Source organism: Salvelinus sp. IW2-2015, linkage group LG4q.1:29, assembly GCF_002910315.2.
Source record: "Salvelinus sp. IW2-2015 linkage group LG4q.1:29, ASM291031v2, whole genome shotgun sequence".
Lineage (NCBI taxonomy): Eukaryota > Metazoa > Chordata > Actinopteri > Salmoniformes > Salmonidae > Salvelinus > Salvelinus sp. IW2-2015.
The window spans coordinates 6,648,579-6,675,383 of record NC_036842.1 but is presented as its reverse complement, the minus strand read 5'-3'; the positions used below and the strand labels follow the sequence as shown (position 1 = coordinate 6,675,383).

The following is a 26,805-nucleotide window of genomic DNA, read 5'->3' as shown; positions in this document are numbered from 1 at the left end:
TAGTAGTTTTGGTCAAATTACCTTCATCAAGGTTTTATAGGATTTGGATTCTAGACACTGATCTAAGGTTGTTCTTGCGTATTCCCCTCACCGTTGGTTTAGATTAGGGGGGTGCAAACTGATCCTAGATCTAAGGGCACCCTTCTCCCCTGTGATTAATGCCAAGCGTGAAGAGCCACTAATGATTCATATTTGTATGTTATTTACATATTGATATGAAGATAAAGATAAGCACTAGAAGTAAACATACAGCCTGAGGCCAAACACTGACAAACACACACGCACACACTGACACACACTGACAGACATACACAGCTTTATTCTTGTGAAATTTCAGGACTTTTTGTGGAGCAAAATTGTTTCACCATTGAAAATCCTCTTTTCCCTAACCCCGACCGTAACCCCAAAAGGACATGGAAAAAAGTCCTGACTTTTCTAAATAAAGTCATTGTTTTTCTACCTTGTCAGGACATTCTGTTGTATTGACATTGGGGCCCTGATAAGGTAGGAAAACAAGTATACACACATGCGCACATGCACACACACAGTGGAGAATACACTTTTTGACTGTACTGATGCAGAGAAGTTAGACAGACACACAGACACACACTCACAGTGCGTATGCCGTTGTCTAATGCGAGGCGAGCCAGAGGGCCAGGTCCTTCCACAGTCCTCCCATCATCCTCCGGCCCCCAGCTGGCAGAGTAAATATCAATGTGCTGCTGCCTGAAGCTCAGGGATTGGGCCTCTACTATGTCCGTCACATCTCCGTCCAGCATACGAATGCCTGCAGATACGGGAGTGGGATGGACCTTCATAACCTTAGTATTCACTACATAGGATGGATCACCCATAGGAATAGACCGACTAGAATGAGATCCTATTTTTATGGGACCGCCTGACTTAGAGGAGACCTTCAGCACCATACAGTATGTATGCATCTAAAATATACAATATACCTTCTATTTAATATTTTAAAACTGAACTTTAACTGAATATACAGTATTTCTCCATATTTAATGTGCTGGCACCAAGGAGATACATTTTTTTTTTAAATAACGCACTTTTCTCCCCAATTTCGATCTTGTCTTATTTCTGCAACTCCCCAACCGGCTCGGGAGGCGAAGGTCAAGTCATGGGTCCTCCAAAACATGCCCGGCCTAACCGCGCTTCTTAACACCTGCCCGCTTAACCTGGAAGCCAGGCGCACCAATGTGTCGGAGGAAACACTATTCAACTGATGACTGAAGTCAGCATGCAGGCAGCCGGCCTGCCACAAGGAGTCGCTAGAGTGCGATGAGCCAAGTATAGCCCCCCCGGCCAAACCCTCCCCTAACACGGATGACGCTGGGCCAATTGTGCGCCGCCCTATGGGACTTCCGATCACGGCCGGTTGTGATACCGCCCGTGATCGAACCCGGGTCTGTAGTTTCGCCTCTAGCTTAGACTGCTGCGCCACTCGGGAGTCCCCTACATTTCATGTTTTATAAACGTGACTAATAAAGAACTCAAAACTCACCACCTATCCGAGCATTGAAGGAGATTCCAACAGTGCACTGAGAGTTATTTGCTGCCGCGGCAACCATCCCAGCACATTTTGTCCCATGGCTTACCAGAAAAAAAAGGGAATGTATACCACATTAGCTTAGTTGCATATGTATGAGGAGACAGGCTATATGTACAACAACAAACTGCCAAAGAATAGACACATTCAAACAAGTGAATATGCATATTCATATAATATGAACATAATATATGAGTGTAATTGTGGGAAAAAATGTAAGTTGCTTCATAAAATGGGCTAAGATTCTGCAAAAAGCTGAAATAAGTAGGGCCTTGAGTTTTTCCTGACCACATCAACTTACCACAAAAAACCCACAGCCCCAGCTATGAGCAATATGCATATTGAAAATAAGAATAACCTGTTGTCATTGCTGGAGTCGTATCTGGGCGTGGGGTCATCATCATTCCCATTGAAATCATAGCTGGCAAAGGGGTCCTAAGATACAGTGACACATAAAAAAACAAAAGTCAGTGGCTAATTGGCCTTTAGTGTCTTCCAGTCTAGTCTGGTCTAGCCTACACTCCACCAGTCAGAGCCTATTGACTCACAAATCAACTAGGCGTGTCTGAACACTAAAGCGGACAAGACGTTTAGCCCGTATTTTAATACTCTGAGTTGACCTTTAAAAGCTCCGGGCCAAGAGCTTTGACTGCATATTGTCTCAGCTCTGGACTTTTACATTCGGGACATATGCCAAATTGCTTTTAATAAATGTCCTTGTGAAGTCTTCAGAAGAGACGGTTCCCGAGGCACTTACATAATTTGGCCTGAGATCAGGATGCTCTCTCTCGATGCCGTCATCCAAGATGGACACCACCACTCCCTTCCCTGTGTGTCCTCTCCTCCAGGCCCACTCGATGTTCATGTAGGAAGGACAGCCCTGGGAGCCCTCACTGCAGTGCTGTTGATGGGGGAGGGGGGGATCAGTACATGTCATGTTTACTTGTTTATTTGGATCATTAGCTGTTACTCTAGTAATAGTTATAACTACAAGGTGTCCTCGCAAAGCACAATACAAAACAATGGAGTAAATGTGGGTAATGCACAGACACCTGTAGCATGTTGTAAATGTATGTTTGACCCTGTTTAAATATACCTTTTAAACTCATCCTCCCTCCCTTCCTTCCTTCCTTGAGGTAATTACTGATCTGTTTCGCTTACATTGCTCTCATCAATCATGTCATGTCATGTCAGATTAGTGGGTACCTCAAGGTAAGAGAAAGGATGCATTTTAAAAGTGTTGGAACGCGGCCATTACTGTATGTCTGCAGTGCAGTTGTGCCCTCTCAGCTGAGAGATACTCACAATGTACCACAAGCTGCACCACTGGGGGTCATTGAAAACCATTGTCTGGGTCTGGTTAGGTTGGACGGGGCCTGGGTGAATGTGTTTCGTCCGAACGTCAATGGAGTAGATGTGACTGGCTCTGGAGTTCCTCTTAGTCCTCCAATGGACCACCTGCTGCTGCACCCACTCCACCTGCAGAGGAATGGAGTGTAGGCTACTCACAGTAGTATGGAATGCACACTTTAGAGCGTACAAGGTGGTGTTTTACATGTTTGCCGAGTCTGCTGAATCCCGTACAGGTAAAAGGTCAAATTATATTCATATAGTCAATTGAGTATGTCTTTGTGTGTGCGCGTGACTGCTTGCTTGTGTGTTTGCTCGTTCATGTGTGTGTGTGTGCAGCATGTCATGCCGCTAATAAATTATATAGGAGGGTATCAATAACACCTCCAATGGGATCTAGTTACTCTACCTTGGTCTCCTTGGCGATGAGGTCGGTAAAGTCTTTGTTGGACGACGTGGACCGCTCCACCGTCCCACTGTGGCGAAAACTATAAAAGTTGTTCAAGTCTCCAATCTGCGCAAAGTAGGAAACACATTTTAAAAAATGTAACTACGCAAGCCAGTTAAGAACAAATTCTTATTTACAATGACGGCCTACCGGGGAACAGTGGGTTAACTGCCGTGTTCAGGGGCAGAACAACAGATTTTTACCTTTGTCAGCTCAGGGATTCGATCCAGCAACCTTTTGGTTACTGGCCCAATGCTCTATACACTAGGCTACCTGCCGTGTATAATCGTGTATATGTATCCTAACGAGATCTGCCGCTTTTTCAACTGTGTCCCCATGTCTAAATGGCTGATAAATAATGAAGCTGTCATTGACATCAGTCATTGAGAAGGTTACTTTACACCCCTACTAGACTTTCAGGCCAGGGCAACCTGAACCCCAGGTACCGAGCCATGAGCCGGGCTATACCCTGTGTATACACTCCTTTCTGACACCCAGGTTTATCATAATACCACCATTACGTATGTGTGCCTGGACCTGAACCGAATGGAACTTAGGCTAGGCTACACAAAACAGACCATGTTTCCATCAGGGCGCTAATAGAGGGAAGGACAAAACAGTAAGACTAGTGCTTTGGCTATTCTATCTAGGACCATACTGCTGTTGTAATCCATGAGTGGAAATGATGACTCCTTGGTCCCAATTCAAACTATCATACATCGACCTACTGAGTTGTGAGGTGACTGAACTCAATCTCTCCTTGAACCAGGGTGGCAAATTGTAGCGCGAGTCTTCCTTTCAGCTCTGAAAAGATGTAGGCCTGGGTCATATGAAAATAGGGCTTTTGGCCTGAATCTTCTGATAAGGGAGATAGTCTGATGTGGGTGCTCACTACAAGGTCAATGACTTGGCTAATTTGATATGGGGGCCACATGACTGTTTGAAGTCTCAGAAACGAATCTGATGTCTGCCCCAGCCAAACAACCGTGAATGATTCAGATCCAATCCAGCATTTCATGCAAAAAACGTGTCATTCACATGGGATAGAAAACGTCTTTCATCCAAAATAGGCGTACTTTAAAGGAAACAGCTAATAAAAATAGACATAGGCTATGTATCAAAAAGCTGGGTCGCTGGACAAAGCTGACACAGGTAATGATGGCGCACGAGTAAAGTTAGATATCATGTGTAGGCCGAAGAATAGCGGACTAAACTAAACGGTGAACTTAATTCTGTCACCAGGAGTTTAGTCCGTTAGCCAAAGAGAAGTTTAGTGGGCCTTGGCTATAGACCGGTGTAACGTTTTTCCCCATATTTGCATTCCAGTCGAATTATGAATGCTAACTTTGTCTCTGCAAAGGAAACATTAGGCTACAGTAGAAAAGTATAATGATCATATGCAACTTTGAGGAGAATTTACCTGACCCAAATTGTGAAATCCATATTTCTCCGCTATACTGTCTGCAGAGGCGGGTGCCCCATTTATCCTGATCGCCCAGTCATTTGTGTATATTATCGTTTGACAGAGTGGCATGAGACTCCCCATCCAAACAAACGCGAAAATAGCCACCATTCCGGTTGAAAGAGGTAAATTCCGTGTCATTTCGCTCAAAAGTTTCTACAAAAGTTTTCTCTCGGACTCCTTTCACCGTCTGAAGCGCCTTCACATAGCGAGGAAGTTGTCATTTACTAAGATAGACCTATGTTCGAAAAAATTAGAATATTATCGGTGAATGACTGCGTTCAAAACGTGTCCTGCAGAAAATGTCATTTCCCTGTTGAAATCTACCAGTGAGGACCAACTTCATTTAGAATGCAGACTAGCCTAGATATCAGATTGCCATCTTCAATGACCCCGTAGTATCTCCTTTCAGTCACTCGTTGGTGACACAAATCAAATAGGCCTATTATTGGTCAAACTGTATGTTTACAAAGTGATTTGATTGACACAAATGATATCATTTACAAATGCTTGATGCATCATTAGTAATAGCCTAGTCTATAAAGGATTTACTGACTGAGACATGTTGACTGTGTACTTTCATTTCAATTACTCCCTGATAAGTGTTAACTTGTATGATTAGGCCTAGACTATTTTGTGTGGCAGATGAGTAGCCTTCTTACTGAGGAGTTGACACCACTGTCCTTGGGAGGTTTTTAACAATGTAATTATGTCAGACTCAGAGTTCCTAATTAGATTGACAATCCCTCCTATTCATTTAGGATCACTTCAAGACAGAGGCCTGCAGATTTATTGCAAAGTATTTACTGGGATCTACACATCAGTGGCATATGGATCTTTGACGTATACTTTTGAGGTATGAAATCATCTGATATACAATGAATAATATTCCCTTTAACTATCTGTTATCCATTGAAAACACCATTTGTGTTTACAATACCTTGACCTGACACCCTCTGAATGACCATTAGATTCACTAGTACAAGGAAGTCTCAATCCATTCCTAAAATGTGATAATGTTTGAAATGTTTTTCTGATAGAATACTGAACAAAAATATAAACGCAACATGTAAAGTGTTGATCCCTTGTTTCATGAGCTGAAATAAAATAACCCAGAAATTTTCCATATGCATAAAAAGCTAATTTCTCTCAAATTTTGTGAACAAATTTGTTTACATCCCTGTTAGTGAGCATTTCTCCTTTGCCAAGATAATCCATCCACCTGACAGGTGTGGCATATCAAGAAGTTGGTTAAACAGCACGTTCATTACACAGGTTCACCTTGTGCTGGGGACAATAAAAGGTCACTCTAAAGTGTGCAGGTCTGTCACACAATGCCACAGAGGGAGAGTGCAATTGGCATGCCTGACTGAATGTCCACCAGAGCTGTTGCCAGATAATGTAATGTTAATTGCTCTACCATAAGCCGCCTCGTTTGAGAAAATTTGGCAGTATGTCCAACCGGCCTCATAACCGTAGACCACGTGCAACCGCTCCAGCCCACATCGGGTTTTCTTCACCTGCACGATCATCTGAGACCAACCACCTGGACAGATGATGAAACTGTGGGTTTGCACAACTGAATAATTTCTGTACAAACTGTTTTTTATTTTTTATTTAACCTTTATTTAACTAGGCAAGTCAGTTAAGAACAAATTCTTATTTACAATGACAGCATTCCCTGGCCAAACCCGGACAACACTGGGCCAATTGTGCACCGCCCTATGGGACTCCCAATCACGGCCGGATGTGATGCAGCCTGGAAACCGTCTCAGGGAAGCTTATCTGCATGCTTGTCGTTCTCACCAGGGTCTTGACCTGACTACAGTTCAGCGTCGTAACCGACTTCAGTGGGCAAACGCTCACCTTTGATGGCCACTGGCACGCTGGAGAAGTGTGTTCTTCACGGATGAATCCCAGTTTCAACTGTACTGGGCAGATGGTAGACAGCGTGTCTGGCGTTGTGTTGGCGAGCGGTTTGCTGTTGTCAACATTGTGAATAGAGTGCCCTATGGTGGCGGTGGGGGTATGGGCAGGCATAAGCTACGGACAACAAACACAATTTCATTTTATCGGTGGCAATTTGTATGGACAGAGATCCTGAGGCCCATTGTCGTGCCATTCATCAGCCGCCATTACCTCATGTTTCAGCATGATAATGCATGGCCCCATGTCGCAAGGATCTGTATACAATTCCTGGAAGCTAAAAATGTCCCAGTTCTTCCATGGCCTGCATACTCACCAGACATGTCACCTATTGAGCATGTTTGGGATGCTCTGGATCGATGTGTACGACAGAGTGTTCCAGTTCCCACCAATATCCAGCAACTTGGCACAGCCATTGAAGAGGAGTGGGACAACATTCCACAGGCCACAATCAACAGCCTGATCAACTCTATCAACTCGCGCTGAATGAGGCAAATGGTGGTCACACCAGATACTGACTGGTTTTCTGATCCACTTATTTTTTTTATTTTTATAATTGTTTACCCCTTTTTCTCAATTTCATGATATCCAAATGGTAGTTAGTCTTGTCCCATGGCTGCAACTCCCATATGGGGACTCGGGAGAGGCGAAGGTCGAGAGCCATGTGTCCTCCGAAACACGACTCTGGCAAAGCCACACTGCTTCTTGACACACTGCTCGCTTAACTCGGAAGCCAGCCGCCCCAACGTGTCGGAGGAAACACCGTCCAGCTGGCGACCGAAGTCAGTGTGCATGCGCAAGGGCCGAATGAATTTATTTCAATTGACAGATTTTCCTTATATGACTTAACTCAGTAAGATCTTAGAAATTGTTGCATGTTGCGTTTATATTTTGTTCCGTGTATATTCTTTCACCATCGAGCCATTGCAAGTTTGTCGAATTATTTATTATTGATATGAATCATTCATTATACTTCTACATCATGTAGGCAGCGTGTTGTAATAGTTGTAATAGAATTCCCTTTATTCAGTTAAATGTATTCCTTTTGAATTGCACATTTTAATAATAGGGTCGGTGATGCAATGTGCACATGGTCTTTATTATCTAGTATTTCACTTTGGAAAGAAAACAAACTGGATGAAAGCTGAAGAAAACAAAGAAAAAGCACCTCTCGGCAAACAGTCACAGGACTTTGAAGTTATCTAACATGTCCTTGGAGAGACTGACTTTGATGTTCCAAAAAATTAAGCTCAAACAAACTGCAAATTCCCCTGGAAATAATTGTCAAACTGGATTCTTGAGCACCTAGACTACCCCGCGGGTAGCTAAGGCATCAGCCCTCCTACCTATTTATTTGGTGTTAAAATGTTTTTCTTTAATACTAACTCTTAATGCACCTCTAGAGTACAGGTCCCAAGGGGGTAGTTGTTCAATGCAAAAGCAAACAAACATCTTGAAGGTCTGACAGTCTGAAAGTCTTTAGTTTTGTTTTCAGCATTTGTCGCTTATTATTCAAACCTTAGAATTGTTCAATTGTTTGAACGTGTTCCAAGGGACTTTCTCTGTCTGAGATTGCATTTTCGGTCTGCTGTTTTACCAGCAATAACAGATCTTACTGAAAGAAATTGGGTTAGCCCTCATTTTGAATACATCCCCTTCCCCTTTATGCAGTCTAATAAACAGGCTATAGGCCAGGTTGCTTTACCTACACAACCCTCTAATTAAACTAACTAGCTACTGTGACAAGTGGCTGCAGGGCCAGGCCTATGATTAGGACAGTTATTCATTACACTTCACAGCACAATAAATATCTCAACCCCATTTTCCTCCTGATAATGGAAGCCAGAAAAATCACTGTACCCCCCCCCCCCCCCCCTGCCTCTTTAACTGGGCTTTATTTACATACAGTGATTAATGCCCTGGTCTTTCTTCACTGTGGTGATGTCGGGGGTGGCGGGGGAGAATTTAGCTCATATTTTATTAAACCAATCTGCGCCTGAATTGACTCAAACTTGGCAGGTCCTTAATTCATTATTCACTGTTCCCCTGTGACATAGCCACTGCAGCGGCACTACACATGTAGATGGCACTCCGATAAGTGCGGCGGTTCTGCCTTTGAAATCCCTCAATATGACTTTGTGCCAGCCGAGCTACGAGATGTGCAGAGGCAATGTTTAACTCCCTGCAGTCAAGAAAAGTTTATTTTCCATTTCCACTGTGTTTGTGTGTGTTTTGTGTTTGTGTGTGTGTATATGTGTGTGTGTGTGTGTGCTCAAATCTTGCATGAAATCCCATTTTCTTCTGCAAACTATTCAATATATAATGTTTTCCCTCTCCATTGTTGGCAATACAGGGTCCTCATCTTTCAGCTTAATGAGAAAAATCTTTGTGCAGAATTACAGCTTAGCGATGTATTTAATCAAATCACTAGTGAGGAAATAATAAAAGACATCTCGCTTGCTCCGCATCATTTTGTGGACGTTTGGCAAACAATACTTTGTATAGCTGTCTAAGTGGATGGTACTGTTCCTCTAACAGTTTTTATCACACTGGCTGTACAGTAGAAGGACCGTATTTGTTGTCATCTGATAAGAAAGAGAGACATAATTTCTCTATTCTTTAACAGCTTAGGCTAATGACTCATAATAGCATTCATCTTCAGCACGTACAAGGGCAGACATGGATTTCATGCACTTTTGTTGATGCCTCGGGTTAGAATTTGTCAGTGAAGCCTATTAGCTGCATTGCATTGGATTGCGTTGCGTTGCGTTGGCCAACTTTGACCCTGGCATCGCTTTGAAGTTCCCTCGAAACAGACATTGTGTTCATCCATTTGAACCCATCACTCCTGCTTCTCAGCCACTGTAATGCTACACTCTGACATCTGTCTTTAGACTCACACCGACAAAGCAGAGTTGAATTGATGTGAGAGGGGAGCTGCTTTTGTGAATCACCCTCATCTGTTCTGCAGCACTGACACAATGTGTTACCTTTACCGTGTTCCAGTCCAACCTGGCTGTGTATTTATTTGTATGTATTCCGAGCCAGTCTTCCTCTCTTCCCCTTTGTTCCTTCCTCCCAGGCAGACCTCAGATCTTCTTCTCTGTTCTGTAATCCCTGCTCTGTCATCAGGATTACAGCTCACTGCTGTACAGGATTAATGACTGACAACTCTACACTCCTCACACAGAGCCAAGGAAGGGAGATGGGGAAAGGCCTCTGGATGTGTGGGTGAGAAACAACTGTGTTGCTCTGGGGGGGGAGATAATGTAATATCATCTGGGAGAAGCACTATACATTTGGGGTGTGTATGTTGGAGGGGTTGTGTGTGTGTGTGTGGGAGGGGGATTGTGCGCGTGTGCGCGTGTGTGTGTTTATATTTTTTAGGACTGTGATACTTGCACAGCAAAAAGCACTTCCACTTATATACCTCATTGGAGCACAACAGGATGCAGGGTTCAGTTGGTGAGCCTCGGGCCTCTATTGAACTGAATTAGGCTGTGTGATGCAATGTCCCAGAGTGTGTGTGTGTGTGTGTGTGCGAGAGAGAGAGAGAGAGAGAGAGAGACTTTGTTACTCTGTGTGTGTGTGTGAGGATCCATGTCCGGGTGCTCAGCAGCAAGAACTTGGCAGTGCTTGCTCTCCAAATGTTCAACCAAGTGTCCTATCTATCGACACACGAGGGCATGTTGCTTGAAACCTGTTCAGAGCGTTGCACCCTGAAACAGTTAGGCTGTTGGGTTGTGTCTATGAATCCTTGAAATATCAATTCTGTCTCTGCAGCATCTGCCACACTACATCTGTTCCCAAACGAAACACTCTGTTCTCCTTCCTTCAGACAACACTGTCTTGTCTGTAATGGGAAACTGTGAGAAAAAATAAGGCTAGGTAGCTGAGTGGTTAGAGCATTGGGCCAGTAACTGAAAGGTTGCTGGATCAAATCCCTGAGCTGATAAGGTAAAAATCTGTCATTCTGCCTCTGAGCAAGGCAGTTAACCCACTGTTTCCCATGTGCCGTGGATGTTGATTAAGGCAGCCCCCCCACCTCTCTGATTCAGAGGTTAAATGCAGAAGACTCATTTCAGTTGAAGGCATTCAGTTGTACAACTGACTATGTATCCCCCTTTCCCAATCAATTGCATAAGATTTTGAAGAAAACAAAGTGACTGTTGTTGTCAAACGTTTGTGTAGACTTTTGACACAAGTATGTGTCACGATGAGAAGACCATCACTAACGAGGAATCTGCTGTGTTTTTGGTTGTTTGCAGTCGTCAAGCAGCTGAGGCTTAATTTTGTGAGACGAGCCCCGGAGCGTACAGGACAAGTGGGTCTGCAAAGCCATCTGGGGGACCATGATGCACCCAACACAAGAAGATGCAGAAGCAGTGCATCATGGTCCCCCAGATGGCTTTGCAGACCCACTTGTCCTGTACGCTCCGGGGCTTGAGAGTCCCACAGTTTCGGGTCCTGCATCGCTTGAGGTCAACAGGCGTTTCATCCCAATCGATGTATTTGCATGCAGAAAAGTTGTTCGTTGAAACACCATTGTGTCACGACCACAGTCTTACTAAAGTTTAAGTGATTATTCACTCATAATATATAATATATGCCACCCAGCGCATACTTTTCCAGAGCGACTTGCAATAAAGTAAGTACTAGTGCTATAGGTGCTATATACTTGTGTTCATCCTGTTAAAAATCAATGAGAGCATAAATTACATAAAGCAAACAAATTGTGGTAAAATAGTTTATAGACCAGTAATCCGTATCTCAAATATAGCAATTCAAGCAGTAGAACACTCTGTTTTATGTACACTTTAATCTTCTTTTTTTTACCCTCACTTTTTCTTGTGGTGCATTTCTCAGCCTGACTGTATGTGTGTGTAGTTTTTGAATGATCTATTCTCTTAAAAGTTTTAAATGAAGGTCATCATAATAATTGATTGGCTGAAACATCTCTGGATATAAAAGCTGGTGTTCTGACCCTCATTTGTCCATTAGTGATGAGGATGGATCCTTCCTCTCTTCTCTCTGTACACTCATTCTTTTCCTCTCGGTTTTTCACTCCCTAGCCTTTTACACGTAGTCACTTCCTTATCCTTTCTTTTCTCCTTACCTTTTCTTTTCATCTTCTACACTTTCATTTCTATAATTGCCCCTACCAGGTAGGTGAAGTTTTCAGAAGACTTCAGCACATTTTACAGTGCATCCCTCCCCGCACGAACAACTGATCTCAGGTGCTGAAGAGGCATTTCAGTGCAACTACAACACATGCATGTTCCACTCTCCACTCTATACAGTTCAAACACGTCAGGATCAAAACAGATTCCATTCATCACCACACTAGGGGTCTTCCAGGTCCTTTAACTGCCTTCATACCTCTTTAAAAGCTCTTTTATACCTCACTTTTTTTTCTCATTTTCCCTCTTGTTTGCTGCTTCTTCTAACACTTGTTTTGAGCGTCCGTTTTATTTTTCTCTCTCCTTCCATATCGGGACTCCACACACTACCACTCAGTCCTCCGCAGTCTTTAGAAGGAGTGTCCTAATTCATTATGTCCTTCCCTACTCTTCCCCTTTTAAAATTCACAAGAACCAAAAGCACTTCTTCCGGCTCTTCTTGCCGCTGTGAGGGGGGCGTGCCGGTGTCACCGGCAGGGGTGAGTCCTGGCGGTGTGGCGTGGTGGGCTGGGGGGTCACAGCTGCTAGGGGGGAGCCCTCTGGAGGGTCTCCTACCCTCCACGTGCGCGTTACTGCCCCCTCCTGCAGCCGGAAGTCATGCTCCACACTGCAGAGAAGAGACAGAAGGATTAAGTCACAAATACCCGCCTCTCACTATCATGTCAACCTGAACTGTATCATACTGGCTTGGATATTTTCTTTTCACATTGGGTGCGTTCATAAATCCACTCTTGCAATCTACTCCGATATTACTGTGCTCTGGTTTGAGAGTCCCACAGCTCAGAATAATTGATGCATGTACAAACAAAAGTTGTTATGACAGGTTTCAGTAAACATAAAAAAACTCAATTCAATTCTTGCCAGTAAAACAGTTAAAGTCACTGGCCCTCTAGATAACATGAAAACAGTCGAACCAGCTCTGCTAAGGTAAGTCAAATGTTCAGAGTAAAGTCTTCTCTCATTTACTGTATGTCTGGATGTAGCTACCAAGCTAGCCAGCTTTAGCCAGTTAGCGTCGGTGCTTGACTGCCATTGTGAGATCAGAATGCCAGGATCAACCCTACTCTTCACCCAGAGCGTCCAGCGTGTGGTCTGACCGCTCTGAGAGTGAACCGCTCCGAATTTATGAACAGACAAGCGGACAACGCTCTGAGTCTATGAACAGTCCAGAGCGCACTCTGGAGGCAATTTACGAACACACCCATTGTCCTTTCCTGCTTGGTTCCAACAACTATGGTGGATGAGTAAGCAAGTCAGCACAGTACAGCCTGGCTCGGCTTGGTTCAGCTTGGCTCCATAGTGTGAATAAACCAAAAGAGGGGTAGAAAAATCAAGGGAAAAAGGAAGAAAAAGAAAGGCAGCTAAGATGCTGCTTCGGTGGTGACTGTATAGCTTTAGGGCCTAGTATGTAGGAGTAGAGTCAGGTTTAAACTCTGATGCACCCCCTCCACAGTCTATAAGCTATTCAGGTGAGGCATTAATAAATAAACACATCGTAGACAAAGAAAAGCCTATAAGGATCATATTTACCTGCAGCTACACGTTCAGTAAACTGAATTGTGCCTCCCCCTGCAAGCATATTTTTCTCTTTTTTTACTTTGCTGCTTGCTGTTCTTTCTGATTATGCAGTGAGTGTCCTAGTTAGGTGGAGTTTCATCACAGCATCACTCCTCCCTCTTTCAGTGGGAGGAGAGAGCGAGAGCGAATGAGTGGGATAGAGAGATGCAGAGGGCGAGACTTGACACAACAGCAGGACCCTGAGCTTCAACAGCAGAACAATGAGATGTATCAGGAGCTTCATATTCTTCTCAATTCATACTAGACATCCGGCTTAGCCTCCCACACACACACACACATAGTCGCTCGCTCACCAGCCACTTCAGTTATTCAAACGCACAAAAACACTCTCAGGAATTGAGGCACTCAGACAGACACAGGCAGGTAGAGTAATGGACAAAAGGCAGGCAACAGTACAGACGGAGTATCTCAAAGAGGATTTCATCCATCCCCACTGTATACTACTGTAGTACAGAAGGTGGGGAAAAGTCACTTCAAAACCAAACCTCTTTTCGCTCTAGAATGTAAAGAGTCTATCTATGGAAGCTTAGGGGACTGCTGTGTGACTGACTGCTAAAGCTTCAGATAAAAACACAGACCAACTCCAGCAGCGCTTAAATAGTGGCGAGACAGCCTCAAACACTAGCTGAGTAGCCTACTTCCTCTGCCCCATCCCAACACACACACACACACAAACATGTCCCCCCTCTGTACACGCCACCACTATCCCAAGACAGCACCCCACCAGAGTTCCCCAGTGAGATGTCCTATGTTCCTGCTGAGTTCCTCTTTATGTAAATGAAAAGCCCCAGTCTGTGGCCCCAGCGTGATCAACGCTCGACAGGCACTGGAGGGAGCTGTCCGCCCTCAACCTTAATTATCTCAGCTAGCATCGAGCATCAAGAAGCCTACTTAGTGACTACTGTGCTGTGGCACCAAACACAACACACACACACACGCGTGCACACACATACACAAACACCGTGCATGCAAACATACACAAGAGCATGACACACGCGCTGTGCATGCAAACACACACACACACTCTGTACACGAGCTACAGTCACGAGCATCGAGCGAGCTACACGTCAGCACACGAGCCTCACACGACTACACAGCACTGACATCGACGACATCAGGCGTAGGCATACACACACACACACACACACACACTACACACACACACCACACACACACACACCACCACCCTATCCCTTTGAAGGGCTGCTGTGCTACTGATGTGCTGTCCTAAAAGATGCTTTAACCCTCAAGCTACAGACTGGGGTTAATTTGACACCAGAGGCATAATTTTGATCTTAGCCCAAATGTGGTTTATTCAATTCTTACTTCTTTTCATGACTGTCTATCAACTTGTTCTTAACAAATCTAAATGATTGTTTTGTGTGGACTTAGTTTAGTGAGTCCTTTTGGGTAATTTTGACCCCAGCCAAAAACACATAATTTCGGCCTATAGTAATTTGATAGATTCCAAAAAATATGATAGTAATTTATGTTTTTTTATGGAAACATAATTATAAGTTATCCATATACAACCAGAAGGTGAGGGACCAGTATCAGTGATTGTGATCAGATAGACAATCATCTGCAGAGATACTGTGCCTTGCAAAAATCCCCCTTGGCATTTTTCCTATTTTGTTGCATTACAACCTGTAATTGAAATTGATTTTTATTTTGGATTTCATGTAATGGACATACACAAAATAGTCCAAATTGGTGAAGTGAAATGAAAAAAATTACTTGTTTCAAAAAATGCAAAAAAATGTCAAATGGAAAAGTGGTGCGTGCATATGTGTCACGGCTGTCTTCGTCCTCCTCATCTGACGAGGAGAGGCGAGAAGGATCGGAGGACCAATACGCAGCGAGTAAGTGTTTGTCATTATTTAATGAAAGAAACTGAACACTACAAAAACAACAAAGTGACAACCGTGAAGCTAAATAACAATAGTGCTGACACAAACACTACACATAGACAATCACCCACAACCCACAATACAAAACAGGCTACCTAAATATGGTTCCCAATCAGAGACAACGCAAAACACCTGCCTCTGATTGAGAACCATATCAGGCCAAACACATAGAAATAGACAAACCAGACATACAACATAGAATGCCCACTCAGATCACACCCTGACCAAACAAAACATAAAACATACAGCGCAAACTATGGTCAGGGTGTGACAATATGTATTCACCCCCTTTGCTATGAAGCCCCTAAATAAGATCTGGTGCAACCAATTACCTTCAGAAGTCACATAATTAGTTTAAAAAAAGTCCACCTGTGTGCAATCTAAGTGTCACGTGATCTATCACATGATCTCAGTATACATACACCTGTTCTGAAAGGCCCCAGAGTCTGCAACACGACTAAGCAAGGGACACCACCAAGCAAGCAGCACCATGAAGACCAAGGAGCTCTCCAAACAGGCCAGGCACAAAGTTGTGGAGAAGTACAAAACAGGGTTGGGTTATAAAAAGAAATCTGAAACTTTGAACATCCCACGGAGCACCATTCAATCCACTATTAAAAAATTGAAAGAATATGGCACCACAACAAACCTGCCAAAAGGGGGCCACCCACCAAAACCCACGTACCAGGCAAGGAGGGCATTAATCAGAGAGGCAACAAAGAGACCAAAGATGACCCTGAAGGAGCTGCAAAGCTCCACAGCGGAGATTGGAGTATCTGTCCATAGGACCAGTTTAAGCCGTACACTCCACAGAGCTGGGCTTTATGGAAGAGTGGTCAGAAAAAATACATTGCTTAAAGAAAGAAATAAGCAAACATGTTTGGTGTTCGCCAAAAGGCATGTGGGAGACTCCCCAAACATATGGAAGAAGGTACTCTGGTAAGATGAGACTAAAATTGAGCTTTTTGGCCATCAAGGAAAACGCTATGTCTGGCGCAAACCCAACACCTTTCATCACCCTGAGAAGATCATCCCCACAGTGAAGCATGATGGTGGCAGCATCATGCTGTAGGGATGTTTTTCATCGGCAGGGACTGGGAAACTGGTCAGAATTGAAGGAATGATGTATGGCGCTACATACAGGGAAATTCTTGAGGGAAACCTGTTTCAGTCTTCAAGAGATTTGAGACTGGGAAGGAGGTTCACCTTCCAGCAGGACAATGACCCTAAGCATACTGCTAAAGCAACACTCGAGGGGTTTAAAGAGAAACATTGAAATGTCTTGGACTGGTCTCGTTTAAGCACAGACCTCAATCCAATTGAGATCCTGTGGTATGACTTAAATATTGCTGTACACCCGTGGAAGCCATCCAACTTGAAGTAGCTGGAGCAGTTTTGCCTTGAAGAATGGGAAAACATCCCACTGGCTAGATGTGCCAAGCTTATAGAGACATACCCCAAGAGACTTGCAGCTGTAATTGCTGCAAAAGGTGGCTCTACAAAGTATTGACCTCCATGGGGGGGGGAGGTTAGCTATTCACGCTCAAGTTTTCCGTTTTTTAGTCTTATTTCTTGTTTGTTTCACAATAAAAAATATTTTGCATCTTCAAAGTGGTAGGCATGTTGTGTAAATCAAATGATACAAACCCCCCCAAAAATCTATTTTAATTCCAGGTTGTAAGGTAACAAAATAGGAAAAATGCCAAGGGGGGTGAATACTTTCGCAAGCCACTGTATATAGCGCCCCATGTACTCACCTAAGATTGTACTTTGCTCTCCGCGTACAGTATCTTACGACTTTGTAAAAAATAACTAAATTACCTTATTTCTGTGCACATAAAAATCTACTGATGGTATACAAAGTCTGCCAATTGTAATAAATAATTGATTGACCTGCAATACACTCCGATTCTACACATATTCTCTGAAAAGTATTCTACGGCAAATCCAGGTTTCTCTGGTCATAATATTAAAGGGCGACTGCACTTCCTGATTTGGCCTTGTTTTTCATCAATGCTCAGCGGCCATGACTGAAGGCAAACAAGAGTTGTCTTGAATGCCCTGTCTTGACACAATATTCTATAACTGGCTAGTTTTGTCTCGTCTCATCTCTCCTCATGTCCGCTGTTAGATCTTTCCCGGGGGACAAATCCCAGAACTACTAATATCTCTACAACAGGTGTAGGCTACATGTGGACATTGCACAAATATCGCCTAGCTTGAGTGTAGATACATTTAACAACGACAATCAATGAGTGTGTTCAGGTTACAATGACATAAATGTTATGCTGTAAATATCATATTGATGTGCTTATACAGCCTAGACTTAGCTAACAAATAATAATAAGTTGTGTGTAGAAGTTTGTAGAGTACAACTTCAGGTGTCTAACCAGAACTAGAATGGCATTCTATTTGTCTATTTGGAAAAATCTAAGGATTTGTCTGTCTAACCACACACTGACATGCACAGCTCTCTGGGTGAGAGGCTCTGTCTCCAGTGGGCGAGGAAGTCCCTTCCATTTATGTAATGTATTACAGGTTATGGACAGGTGCAGTCAGGTGGCAGGAGGATTGGAGTGCATGACACTCCATCCTGGATATGACAGAGTTTTCCCATAGAGATAGATAGAGGACTCATCTTTGTACCTGTGCCATTAAAGTGCCTGTGACAGCATGGGCAGCACCATTGAGGCTATCTCCAATAAGAAGTAATCGGTTTTCTTCTTCACGATTGGCTGATCCCTCCCGATGACCCAGTGGGACATGACTCTAACCGGGTCACCAGGAGGGATCAGCCAATGAAGTTGGAAGTTCCATCCAGTTGACTACATTATAATGGTGGAAGCCCTGTTGAAAATGTTTTCTTAAACGGAAGCAAACGGAACAAAACAGGGATAAACATGCCTGAATTTGTCCAATAGAAACTCTTGTTTGCAACTGTTGGACTAAAGATTACATCCTAGATCAGGTAGATGCAGGCGAGTGTGCAAGGCGGTATTGGATGTGTCACTGTCTGTCACCTTGATTACTCAAGTGTCACGCCCTGGCCTTAGTATTCTTTGTTTTCTTTATTATTTTAGTTAGGTCAGGGTGTGACATGGGGTATGTTTGTGTTTTTGTCTTGTCTTGGGTGGTTGTAGTGTCTAGGGGGATTTGTTAGAGTGTATGGGTTTGTGTTGAGTGAATGTTTCTAGGGAAGTCTATGGTTGAGTGTATGTGTCTAGTTATGTCTATGGTTGCCTGAGTGGTTCTCAATCAGAGACAGATGTTTTTCATTTGTCTCTGATTGGGAGCCATATTTAAGGTGGCCATAGGCATCATGTATTTGTGGGTAATTGTCTATGTTCTATGTTGCATGTGTGCACTAGTTTTTCATAGCTTCACGTTCGTCTGTTTGTTGTTTTGTTTCATTTTTCTTCTTATAATTAAAGAAGATGTATTTTGCACACGCTGCGCCTTGGTCATCTCTCTCTCCCTTTGACGATCGTGACATCAAGTGTTTCTCTCGATCTGTGCACCTACGTTGTAAACTTTCATTCATAGATTAGGTTGTAGCAACCTCATGATGGGTACAGGGAAAATTAAAATTTCATGTAGTATCCTAAACCTATCGATGTTACATTGAGCTGGGTGAATGGAATATGAATGACAGTCATTCAATATGCTGTAATAGCAATAAGGCCATGCTCATAAAAAAATTATTCGCGTCCCACATTTTAAACGGCACCAAACGCCACTGAGCTATATACAGGGAGTACCAGTTCCCAGTGGGCAGGTTTGGGGAGTAACGGATTACATGTAATCCGTTACATTGTAAGGGATTACAAAAAACGTTACCAGCAAAAATATTGTAATCAGATCACCGATACTTTTGAAAAACTAGATTAATTCGAGGATTACTTTTAAATTCTGAAAGGATGTTTGCAAAAAAAAATCTTTGACACTTTTCTGTTTTCTCAATTACATTCAAATCAGCATTGAAAAAAGGCGCAAGTTTAAGTTTGTTTCGACCTGAGCGAGTCTGACCACAAGTCAGAGACAACTATGATGTCAGAGACCACCACTATGATGGAAGAGACCACTATGACGAGAAACCAAATGTGTTTGATGGATCACGGGAAAAGAGCAGGAATAGGCTTTTGTAGGCTACAGCCCAAGCTATGTCTTCCTATTGTGCGACTGCTGTCGGCATCCAAAGATTATCCAACTTAAATAAACGCTTGGAGGTAAGGATGACAGCAGTGGTGTGGTCTACGGCGATACGGATATAACTTATTATTGATATCTACATAGAGCATTGATGTGAATCAAACTGCTGCTTTCTCATTGTGGCTGTTGTGGATGGCTGTTCACAAATCTAAATGTGTATTTGAACCCAATAATGGTTGCATTCAAGAAGTTTAAACTGCCTATTGATCATTGTTTTTGAAACCAGTGGACAGCCAGTGAAAAATGTGCTCTTGCAACAGTTGCATAGTGCAGATAAAAGCCTATGGAATAAAAGTGGGGCTTTTATTGCTCAATCTAAATCATTTCGATAAAAAAAAAATCCATAGGCCTAATGGACACATGCTCAAACTCGCACACTTTTGATAGACTTAAAGGGGCAATCTGTAGTTGTTACATCCATTTTTTGATTTATAAATTATACATACAGTACCAGTCAAAAGTTTGGACACACCTACTCATTCAAGGGTTTTTCTTCATCAAAACTATGAAATTACACATAAGGAATAATGTAGTAACCAAAAAATAGTAAAACAAATCAAAATATATTTTAGATTTTAGATTCTTGAAAGTAGCCAACCTTTGCCTTGATGACAGCTTTGCCCACTCTTGGCAAAGCATGCAATTCCATGAGCGCAGCATTTATTTTTCAACTCGAATCAATGAGCCCAATCAGTCCTCCATGACAACAAAATCATAAACAACAGAGTAGGGCTGGCTAATAAGTCCTTAGTTTTGGGGTCATTCTCAGGTTAAATAATTTGGCTAATCTATACTTCCATATTTCCAAGTCCTATTCTTGAAGATCAAGGGGTGTAACATTTATTGGAATGACTGGAATTCTGATAGACTTCTAATGTAAAGATATCATTTAACAGTATTATTATATGTAGTAGAAAGCAATGGGTTAGAAGAAGTCTACATAACCAACCCATAAAGTAACATTTAACATCCATATATGGCCAGCTATGTAAACTTGAACATTGATTTATCCAGCAATAGATGTTGTTCAATTGGTAACATACATTTTTGTCTTCTTCTAATGCCGCTTAAGGGGAAAGTAATCTAAAAGTAATAGAATGTAATCAGATTACGTTACTGAGTTTGGGTAATCCAAAAGTTACGTTCCTGATTACAATGTTGGACAGGTAACTTGTAACTATATCAGATTACATTTAGAAAGTAACCTACCCAACCCTGCCAGTGGGGAACCGTGAGGGCCTTCAGAGAAGGATTTACAGTTGAAGTCGGAAGTTTACATAGACCTTAGTCAAATACATTTAAATTCAGCTTTTCACAATTCCTGACATTTAATCCTAGTAAAAATTCCCTGTCTTAGGTCAGTTAGGATCACCACTTTATTATAAGAATGTGAAGTGTCAGAATAATAGTAGGGAAAATTATTTATTTCAGCTTTTATTTCTTTCATCACATTCCCAGTGGGTCAGAAGTTYACATACACTCAATTAGTATTTGGTAGCATTGTCTCTAAATTGTTTAACTTGGGTCAAACGTTTCGGGTAGCCTTCCACAAGCTTCCCACAATAAGTTGGGTGAATTTTGGCCCATTCCTCCTGACAGAGCTGGCGTAACTGAGTCAGGTTTGTAGGCCTTCTTGCTCGCACACGCTTTTTCAGTTCTGCCCACAAATGTTCTATGGGATTGAGGTCAGGGCTTTGGGATGGCCACTCCAATACCTTGACTTTGTTGTCCTTTAAGTCATTTTGCCACAACTTTGGAAGTATGTTTGGGGTCATTGTCCCTTTGGAAGACTAATTTGCAACCAAGCTTTAACTTCCTGACTGATGTCTTGAGATGTTGCTTCAATATATCTACATCATTTTCCTCCCTCATGATGCCATCTATTTTGTGAAGTGCACCAGTCCCTCCTGCAGCAAAGCACCCCCACAACACGATGCTGCCATCCCCGTGCTTCACGGTTGGGATGGTGTTCTTCGGCTTGCAAGCCTCCCCCTTTTCCTCCAAACATAACGATGGTCATCATGGCCAAACAGTTCTATTTTTGTTTCATCAGACCAGAGGACATTTCTCCAAAATTGTTACAATCTTTGTCCCATGTGCAGTTGCAAACCGTAGTCTGGCTTTTTATAGCGGTTTTGGAGCAGTGGCTTCTTCCTTGCTGAGCGGCCTTTCAGGTTATGTCGATATCAGACTCGTTTTACTGTGGATATAGATACTTTTGTACCTGTTTCCTCAGCATCTTCACAAGGTCCTTTGGTGTTGTTCTGGGATTGATCTGCACTTTTTGCACCAAAGTACGTTCATCTCTAGGAGACAGAACGCGTCTCCTTCCTGAGCGGTATGATGGCTGCGTGGTCCATGGTGTTTGATAGCTTGCGTAATATTGTTTGTACAGATGAACGTGGTATCTTCAGGGGTTTGGAAATTGCTCCCAAGGATGAACCAGACTTGTGGAGGTCTACAATTTTTTTATGAGGTCTTGGCTGATTTCTTTTGATTTTCCCATGATGTCAAGCAAAGAGGCACTGAGTTTGAAGGTAGGCCTTGAAATACATCCACAGGTACACCTCCAATTGAATCAAATTATGTCAATTAGCCTATCAGAAGCTTCTAAAGCCATGACATCATTTTCTGGAATTTTCCAAGCTGTTTAAAGGCACAGTCAACTTAGAATTGTGATACAGTGAGTTATAAGTGAAATAATCTGTCTGTAAACAATTGTTGGAAAAATTACTTGTGTCATGCACGACTTTCCATAACTATAGTTTGTTAACAAGAAATTTGTGGAGTGGTTGAAAAACGAGTTTTAATATCTCCAACCTAAGTGTATGTAAACTTCAACTGTATATATAAAAATAAAAATAAAATTCTAAATAACATTTACTTTACATTTCTATTTCATCTTTACAATCATTTGAATGATATTTTGATTTAATCTCTTCAGTTTGTGTTGGAAAGAGAAGGGTTAATGTCCAATCAGGTTTTTTTCTCTTGTGGTCTCTGGATAGAAACACCTAGCTGGCTTAGCCATTGGCTAGCCTTCCAGAAGCTGGACAGAAGGCCTTTACCATTTAATTGTATAAAATCAGAATTGTGCAGTGACAGTGGAATGAACCAATCACATTTTGACTTGCAATGGATGGAACCATTCAAAATAAGTCACGTGTGAGAGCACAAGAGCAAATAATCAGTGGTGCAAGCAGTAGTTTTCCCACGCTAATGCTTGTAATGTTAGCTAGCTTGTGTTGTAGTAGTGTGACAATGGTGACGGTGGCTTCCGCAGCTGTTATTAACTTCAACGTGGATGTTGTTAATAATATTTTAATATCACCCTTTTTAAGATTAACTTTCAAACTTCTTTCAAACAAATTATCGTCATTTGGTGAGTGGCACTGTTTTTTTGATGCAGCTTGCTTGCTAGCTAATTCTTTATTTTTAAATGTTTTATTTCACCTTTATTTAACCAGTTAGGCCAGTTGAGAACAAGTTCTCATTTTCAACTGTGACCTGGCCAAGATAAAGCAAAGCAGTGCGACAAAAACAACAACACAGAGTTACACATAAACAAACGTACAGTCAATAACACAATAGAAAAAATTTGAAAAATCTATGTACAGTGTGTGCAAATGTAGAAGAGTAGGGAGGCAGGCAATAAATATACCATAGAGGCGAAATAATTACAGTGGTCTTTGAAAATAATGACTGTGTAACGTTGTTGAATTTAAACTTTAGATCACTGGTTAGTGTGATGAACGTAATAAAATATATTTGCAATCGGAAGTAATAGCTGGTATCTTCATTTCATTTTGGAAATTAAATGGTTGTGTCACGTTTTAGGGAAGACCCAAATGCAGACAGTGTCGAGGTACAGAATGACAGGCAGTCTCAGGGTCAGGGCAGGCAGAGGTCAATAATCCAGTGTGGTGTGACAAGGTACAGAACGGCAGGCAGGGTCTGGGCAGGCAGAATGGTCAAAACTGGGAAAACTAGAAAACAGGAACTAGAAACAGACAGGAGCAAGGGGAAAACTGCTCGTAGGCTTGACGAACAAAACGAACTGGCAACAGACAAACAGAGAACACAGGTATAAATACAATGGGGATAATGGGGAAGATGGGTGACACCTGGAGGGGGGTGGAGACAAGCACAAAGACAGGTGAAACAGATCAGGGTGTGACAGGTTGTGCTTTTGTATTGTTATGATTTCATGGGGCCGACTGGAGTGAATGGACTGCTTATTCTTTAACATTAATTTAATGCTGTGTGTGACTGCTGTCGCCTGTCTATCAGCCGTGTCAATGTGTTCGACCAAAATTGCTTTGAATCCCAGAGCCGGCAAGGTGGAAAAGAATTGCTGTTCTCCAATTGAGCAAGGCAGTTAACCCCCAACAGCTGCTTCCTGGGTGCCGATAATGTCGATTAAGGCAGCCCCCCTCACCTCTGATTCAGAGGGGTTGGGTTAAATGCAGAAGATACAGTTTGGTTGAATGAATTAAATTGTGCAACTGACTAGGTACCCCCTTTTCCCCTGGTGTGATAGTGGTGTTAGGCTACCATAGGTTGTGTAAACAGTGTGATTTGTTTTGCTGGTCGCATTATGTTATACATGTGTCCCTGTCGGTTCTGTCTCTGTGTGTGCGGCAACCCGGCAACCAGGCCTGTTTGATTAATTCATGATGTCTTCAAAATGCATTGCTCCTCACTAGAACTAGAATGGTCTATCACATCCTCACACGGTCTCACTTATCATTGCTATGCGGATGACACTCAACTACTTTTCTCCTGCCTGGCAGATATCTCAGCTTGGATGTCGGCCCACCACCTAAAGCGCAACCTCGACAAGACGGAGCAGCTCTTCATGACCTTACCTCAACTCGCTGTTGACTGGGCTCCCCGCTTGTGCCATCAAACCCCTGCAACTTATCCAGAGCACTGCAGCCTGCCTGTTGTTCAACCTTCCCAAATTCTCCCATCTCACCCCGTGCCTCCGCACAGTCCACTGGCTTCCTGTCGAAGCTCGCATCCACTACAAAACCATGGTACTTGCATACGGAGCAGCAAGAGGTACTGCTCCTTCATACCTTCAGGCTCTGCCTAAACTCTACACCCCAAACTGAGTACTCCGTTCTGCCACCTCTGGTCTCTTGTCCCTCACACCCCGACAGGAGGTCAGCTCCAGCTCTGCCCAGTCCAAGCTCTTCTCTGTCCTGGCATCCCAATGGTGGAACCTGCTACCCCCTGAAGCTAGGACAGCAGAGTCCCTGCCCATTGTCTGAAAACATCTGAAACCCTACCTCTTCAAAGAGTATCTTAAATAATCCCACAGCACCCCCCATGCACTCCCTCCTCACCCCTGTTAGTCCAAAACTGATGCTCTGGTAATGTTTGCAACACCTGATATAGAGGTCCTGGATAGCAGGGAGCTTGGCCCAAGTGATGCACTGGGCTGTCCGCACCACCCTCTGTAGCGCTTTGCGGTTGAAGGTGGTGCATTTACCATACAAAGTGCTGAAGCAGCCAGTCAAGATGCTCTCGATGGCGCAGCTGTAGAACTTTTTGAGGATCCGAGAGCCCATGCCAAATCTTTTCAGGCGCTGTCGTGCCCTCTTCACAACTGTGTATATGGACCATGTTAAGTCGTTAGTGATGTGGATGCCAAGGAACTTGAAGCTCTCGACCCGCTCCACTACAGCTCCGTCGATGTGGATGGAGGCGTGCTCTTTCCTCTTTCTCCTGTAGTCCACAATCAGCTCCTTGGTCTTACTAACGTTGAGGGAGAGATTGTTGTCCTTGCACCACACTGCCAAGTCTCTGACCTCCTGTCTCATCGCTTCGGTGATCAGGCCTACCACCGTCTTGTCGTCAGCAAACTTGATGATGGTGTTGGAGTCGTGCGCGGCCACACAGTTGTGGTGAACAGGGAGTACAGGAGGGGACGAAGCACGCACCCCTTAGGTGCCCCCGTGTTGAGGGTCAGTTTGGAGGAGATGTTGTTGTCTACCGTCACCACCTGGGGTGGCCCGTCAGGAAGTCCAGGATCCAGTTGCAAAGGGAGGACCCGAGCTTGGTGATGAGCTTGGAGGATAGTTATTTCCCCTCTTGTCCAAGTGGGAGAGGGCAGTGTGAAGTGCAATTGAAATTGCGTCATCTGTGGATCTGTTGGGGCGGAATCGGAATTGTAGTGGGTCCAGGGTGTCTGCAATGATGGTGTTGATGTGTGTTATGACCAGCCTTTCAAAGCAATTCATAATTACGGCTGTGAGTGCTGCAGGCCGACCGTCATTTAGGCAGGTTACCTTGGGAACAGGGACTATGGTGGTCTGCTTAGTATATGTAGGTATTACAGACTGGGTCAGGGAGAGGTTGAAAATGTCAGTGAAGACACTTGCCAGCTGGTCAGCGCATGCTCTGAGTACACATCCTAGTAATCCATCTGGCCCTGCGGCCTTGTGAATGCTAACCTGTTTAAAGGTTTTATTGGCTACGGAGAGCGTGATCACACAGTCGTCCGGAACAGCTGGTGCCCTCATGCATAGTTCAGTGTTGCTAGTCTCGAAGCACGCATAGAAGGTATTTAGCTTGTCTGGGCTTGCATCACTGGACAGCTCCCGGGCCGGGTTTCCCTTCGTAATCCATGGTAGTTTGCAAGCCCTTGGTAAACTCTGATTTACCAACCAATAATACACAACGTCTTCTTGTGTCTCCACCAGATGGAAACTACAAGTGTAATGGCTGCGCTAAATGCACTGGCACTTACAAATGTAGATCATTCAAACACCCCCAAGCAAGGAAACAGATCCAAATCAAAGGTGTTATCACATGCTCCACTAAGTCAGTTATTTATCTGATAACTTCTCCTTGGTAAAAATGATGTGGGCAAAACTAAGCGTGAGGAGAGGGTGACCGTGACAATTTATTGTTAAAACGAGAGGCCGCCTGGAATTTTTTATTTCAAGACCCTTGCTCCCTTCGGTCTAAACTTAAAGTTTGATCCGAAGCCATTCTTGTGATTATTGTGTTTCTGCTATCCATTGTAAATAATGTTTCTAGGCCTGTGTAGCCAAATTGTATCTATGATCGTATGTTATCCATTCATGCTTTTTTATATGTTCTATTTATATCTGTAAATCAACCAAGTCACAGCCGGCCCTGATTACAGACACCTTTGTGTGTCCTTT

At 43.2% G+C, this 26,805-nt stretch overlaps 2 protein-coding genes across 2 annotated transcripts in view; both read right to left on the bottom strand.

The window, feature by feature from the left end:
- Window positions 1-5,121, bottom strand: part of pcsk5a (proprotein convertase subtilisin/kexin type 5a) — a 40,437-nt gene extending 35,316 nt beyond the window's left edge. The window contains exons 1-7 of the mRNA XM_070440780.1: window positions 4,783-5,121; window positions 3,324-3,428; window positions 2,870-3,043; window positions 2,322-2,465; window positions 1,923-1,999; window positions 1,520-1,608; window positions 615-787 (exon numbers count right to left, since the gene is read on the bottom strand). Of these exons, the coding sequence (XP_070296881.1) occupies window positions 615-787; window positions 1,520-1,608; window positions 1,923-1,999; window positions 2,322-2,465; window positions 2,870-3,043; window positions 3,324-3,428; window positions 4,783-4,965 (945 nt within the window). The 5' untranslated portion in view covers window positions 4,966-5,121. The remainder of the gene's footprint in view (window positions 1-614; window positions 788-1,519; window positions 1,609-1,922; window positions 2,000-2,321; window positions 2,466-2,869; window positions 3,044-3,323; window positions 3,429-4,782) is intronic.
- A 6,371-nt stretch (window positions 5,122-11,492) lies between these two features.
- LOC111961317 (uncharacterized) overlaps window positions 11,493-26,805 on the bottom strand; it is a 38,436-nt gene continuing 23,123 nt past the window's right edge. The window contains exon 3 of the mRNA XM_023983489.2: window positions 11,493-12,537. Within this exon, the coding sequence (XP_023839257.1) occupies window positions 12,336-12,537 (202 nt within the window). The 3' untranslated portion in view covers window positions 11,493-12,335. The remainder of the gene's footprint in view (window positions 12,538-26,805) is intronic.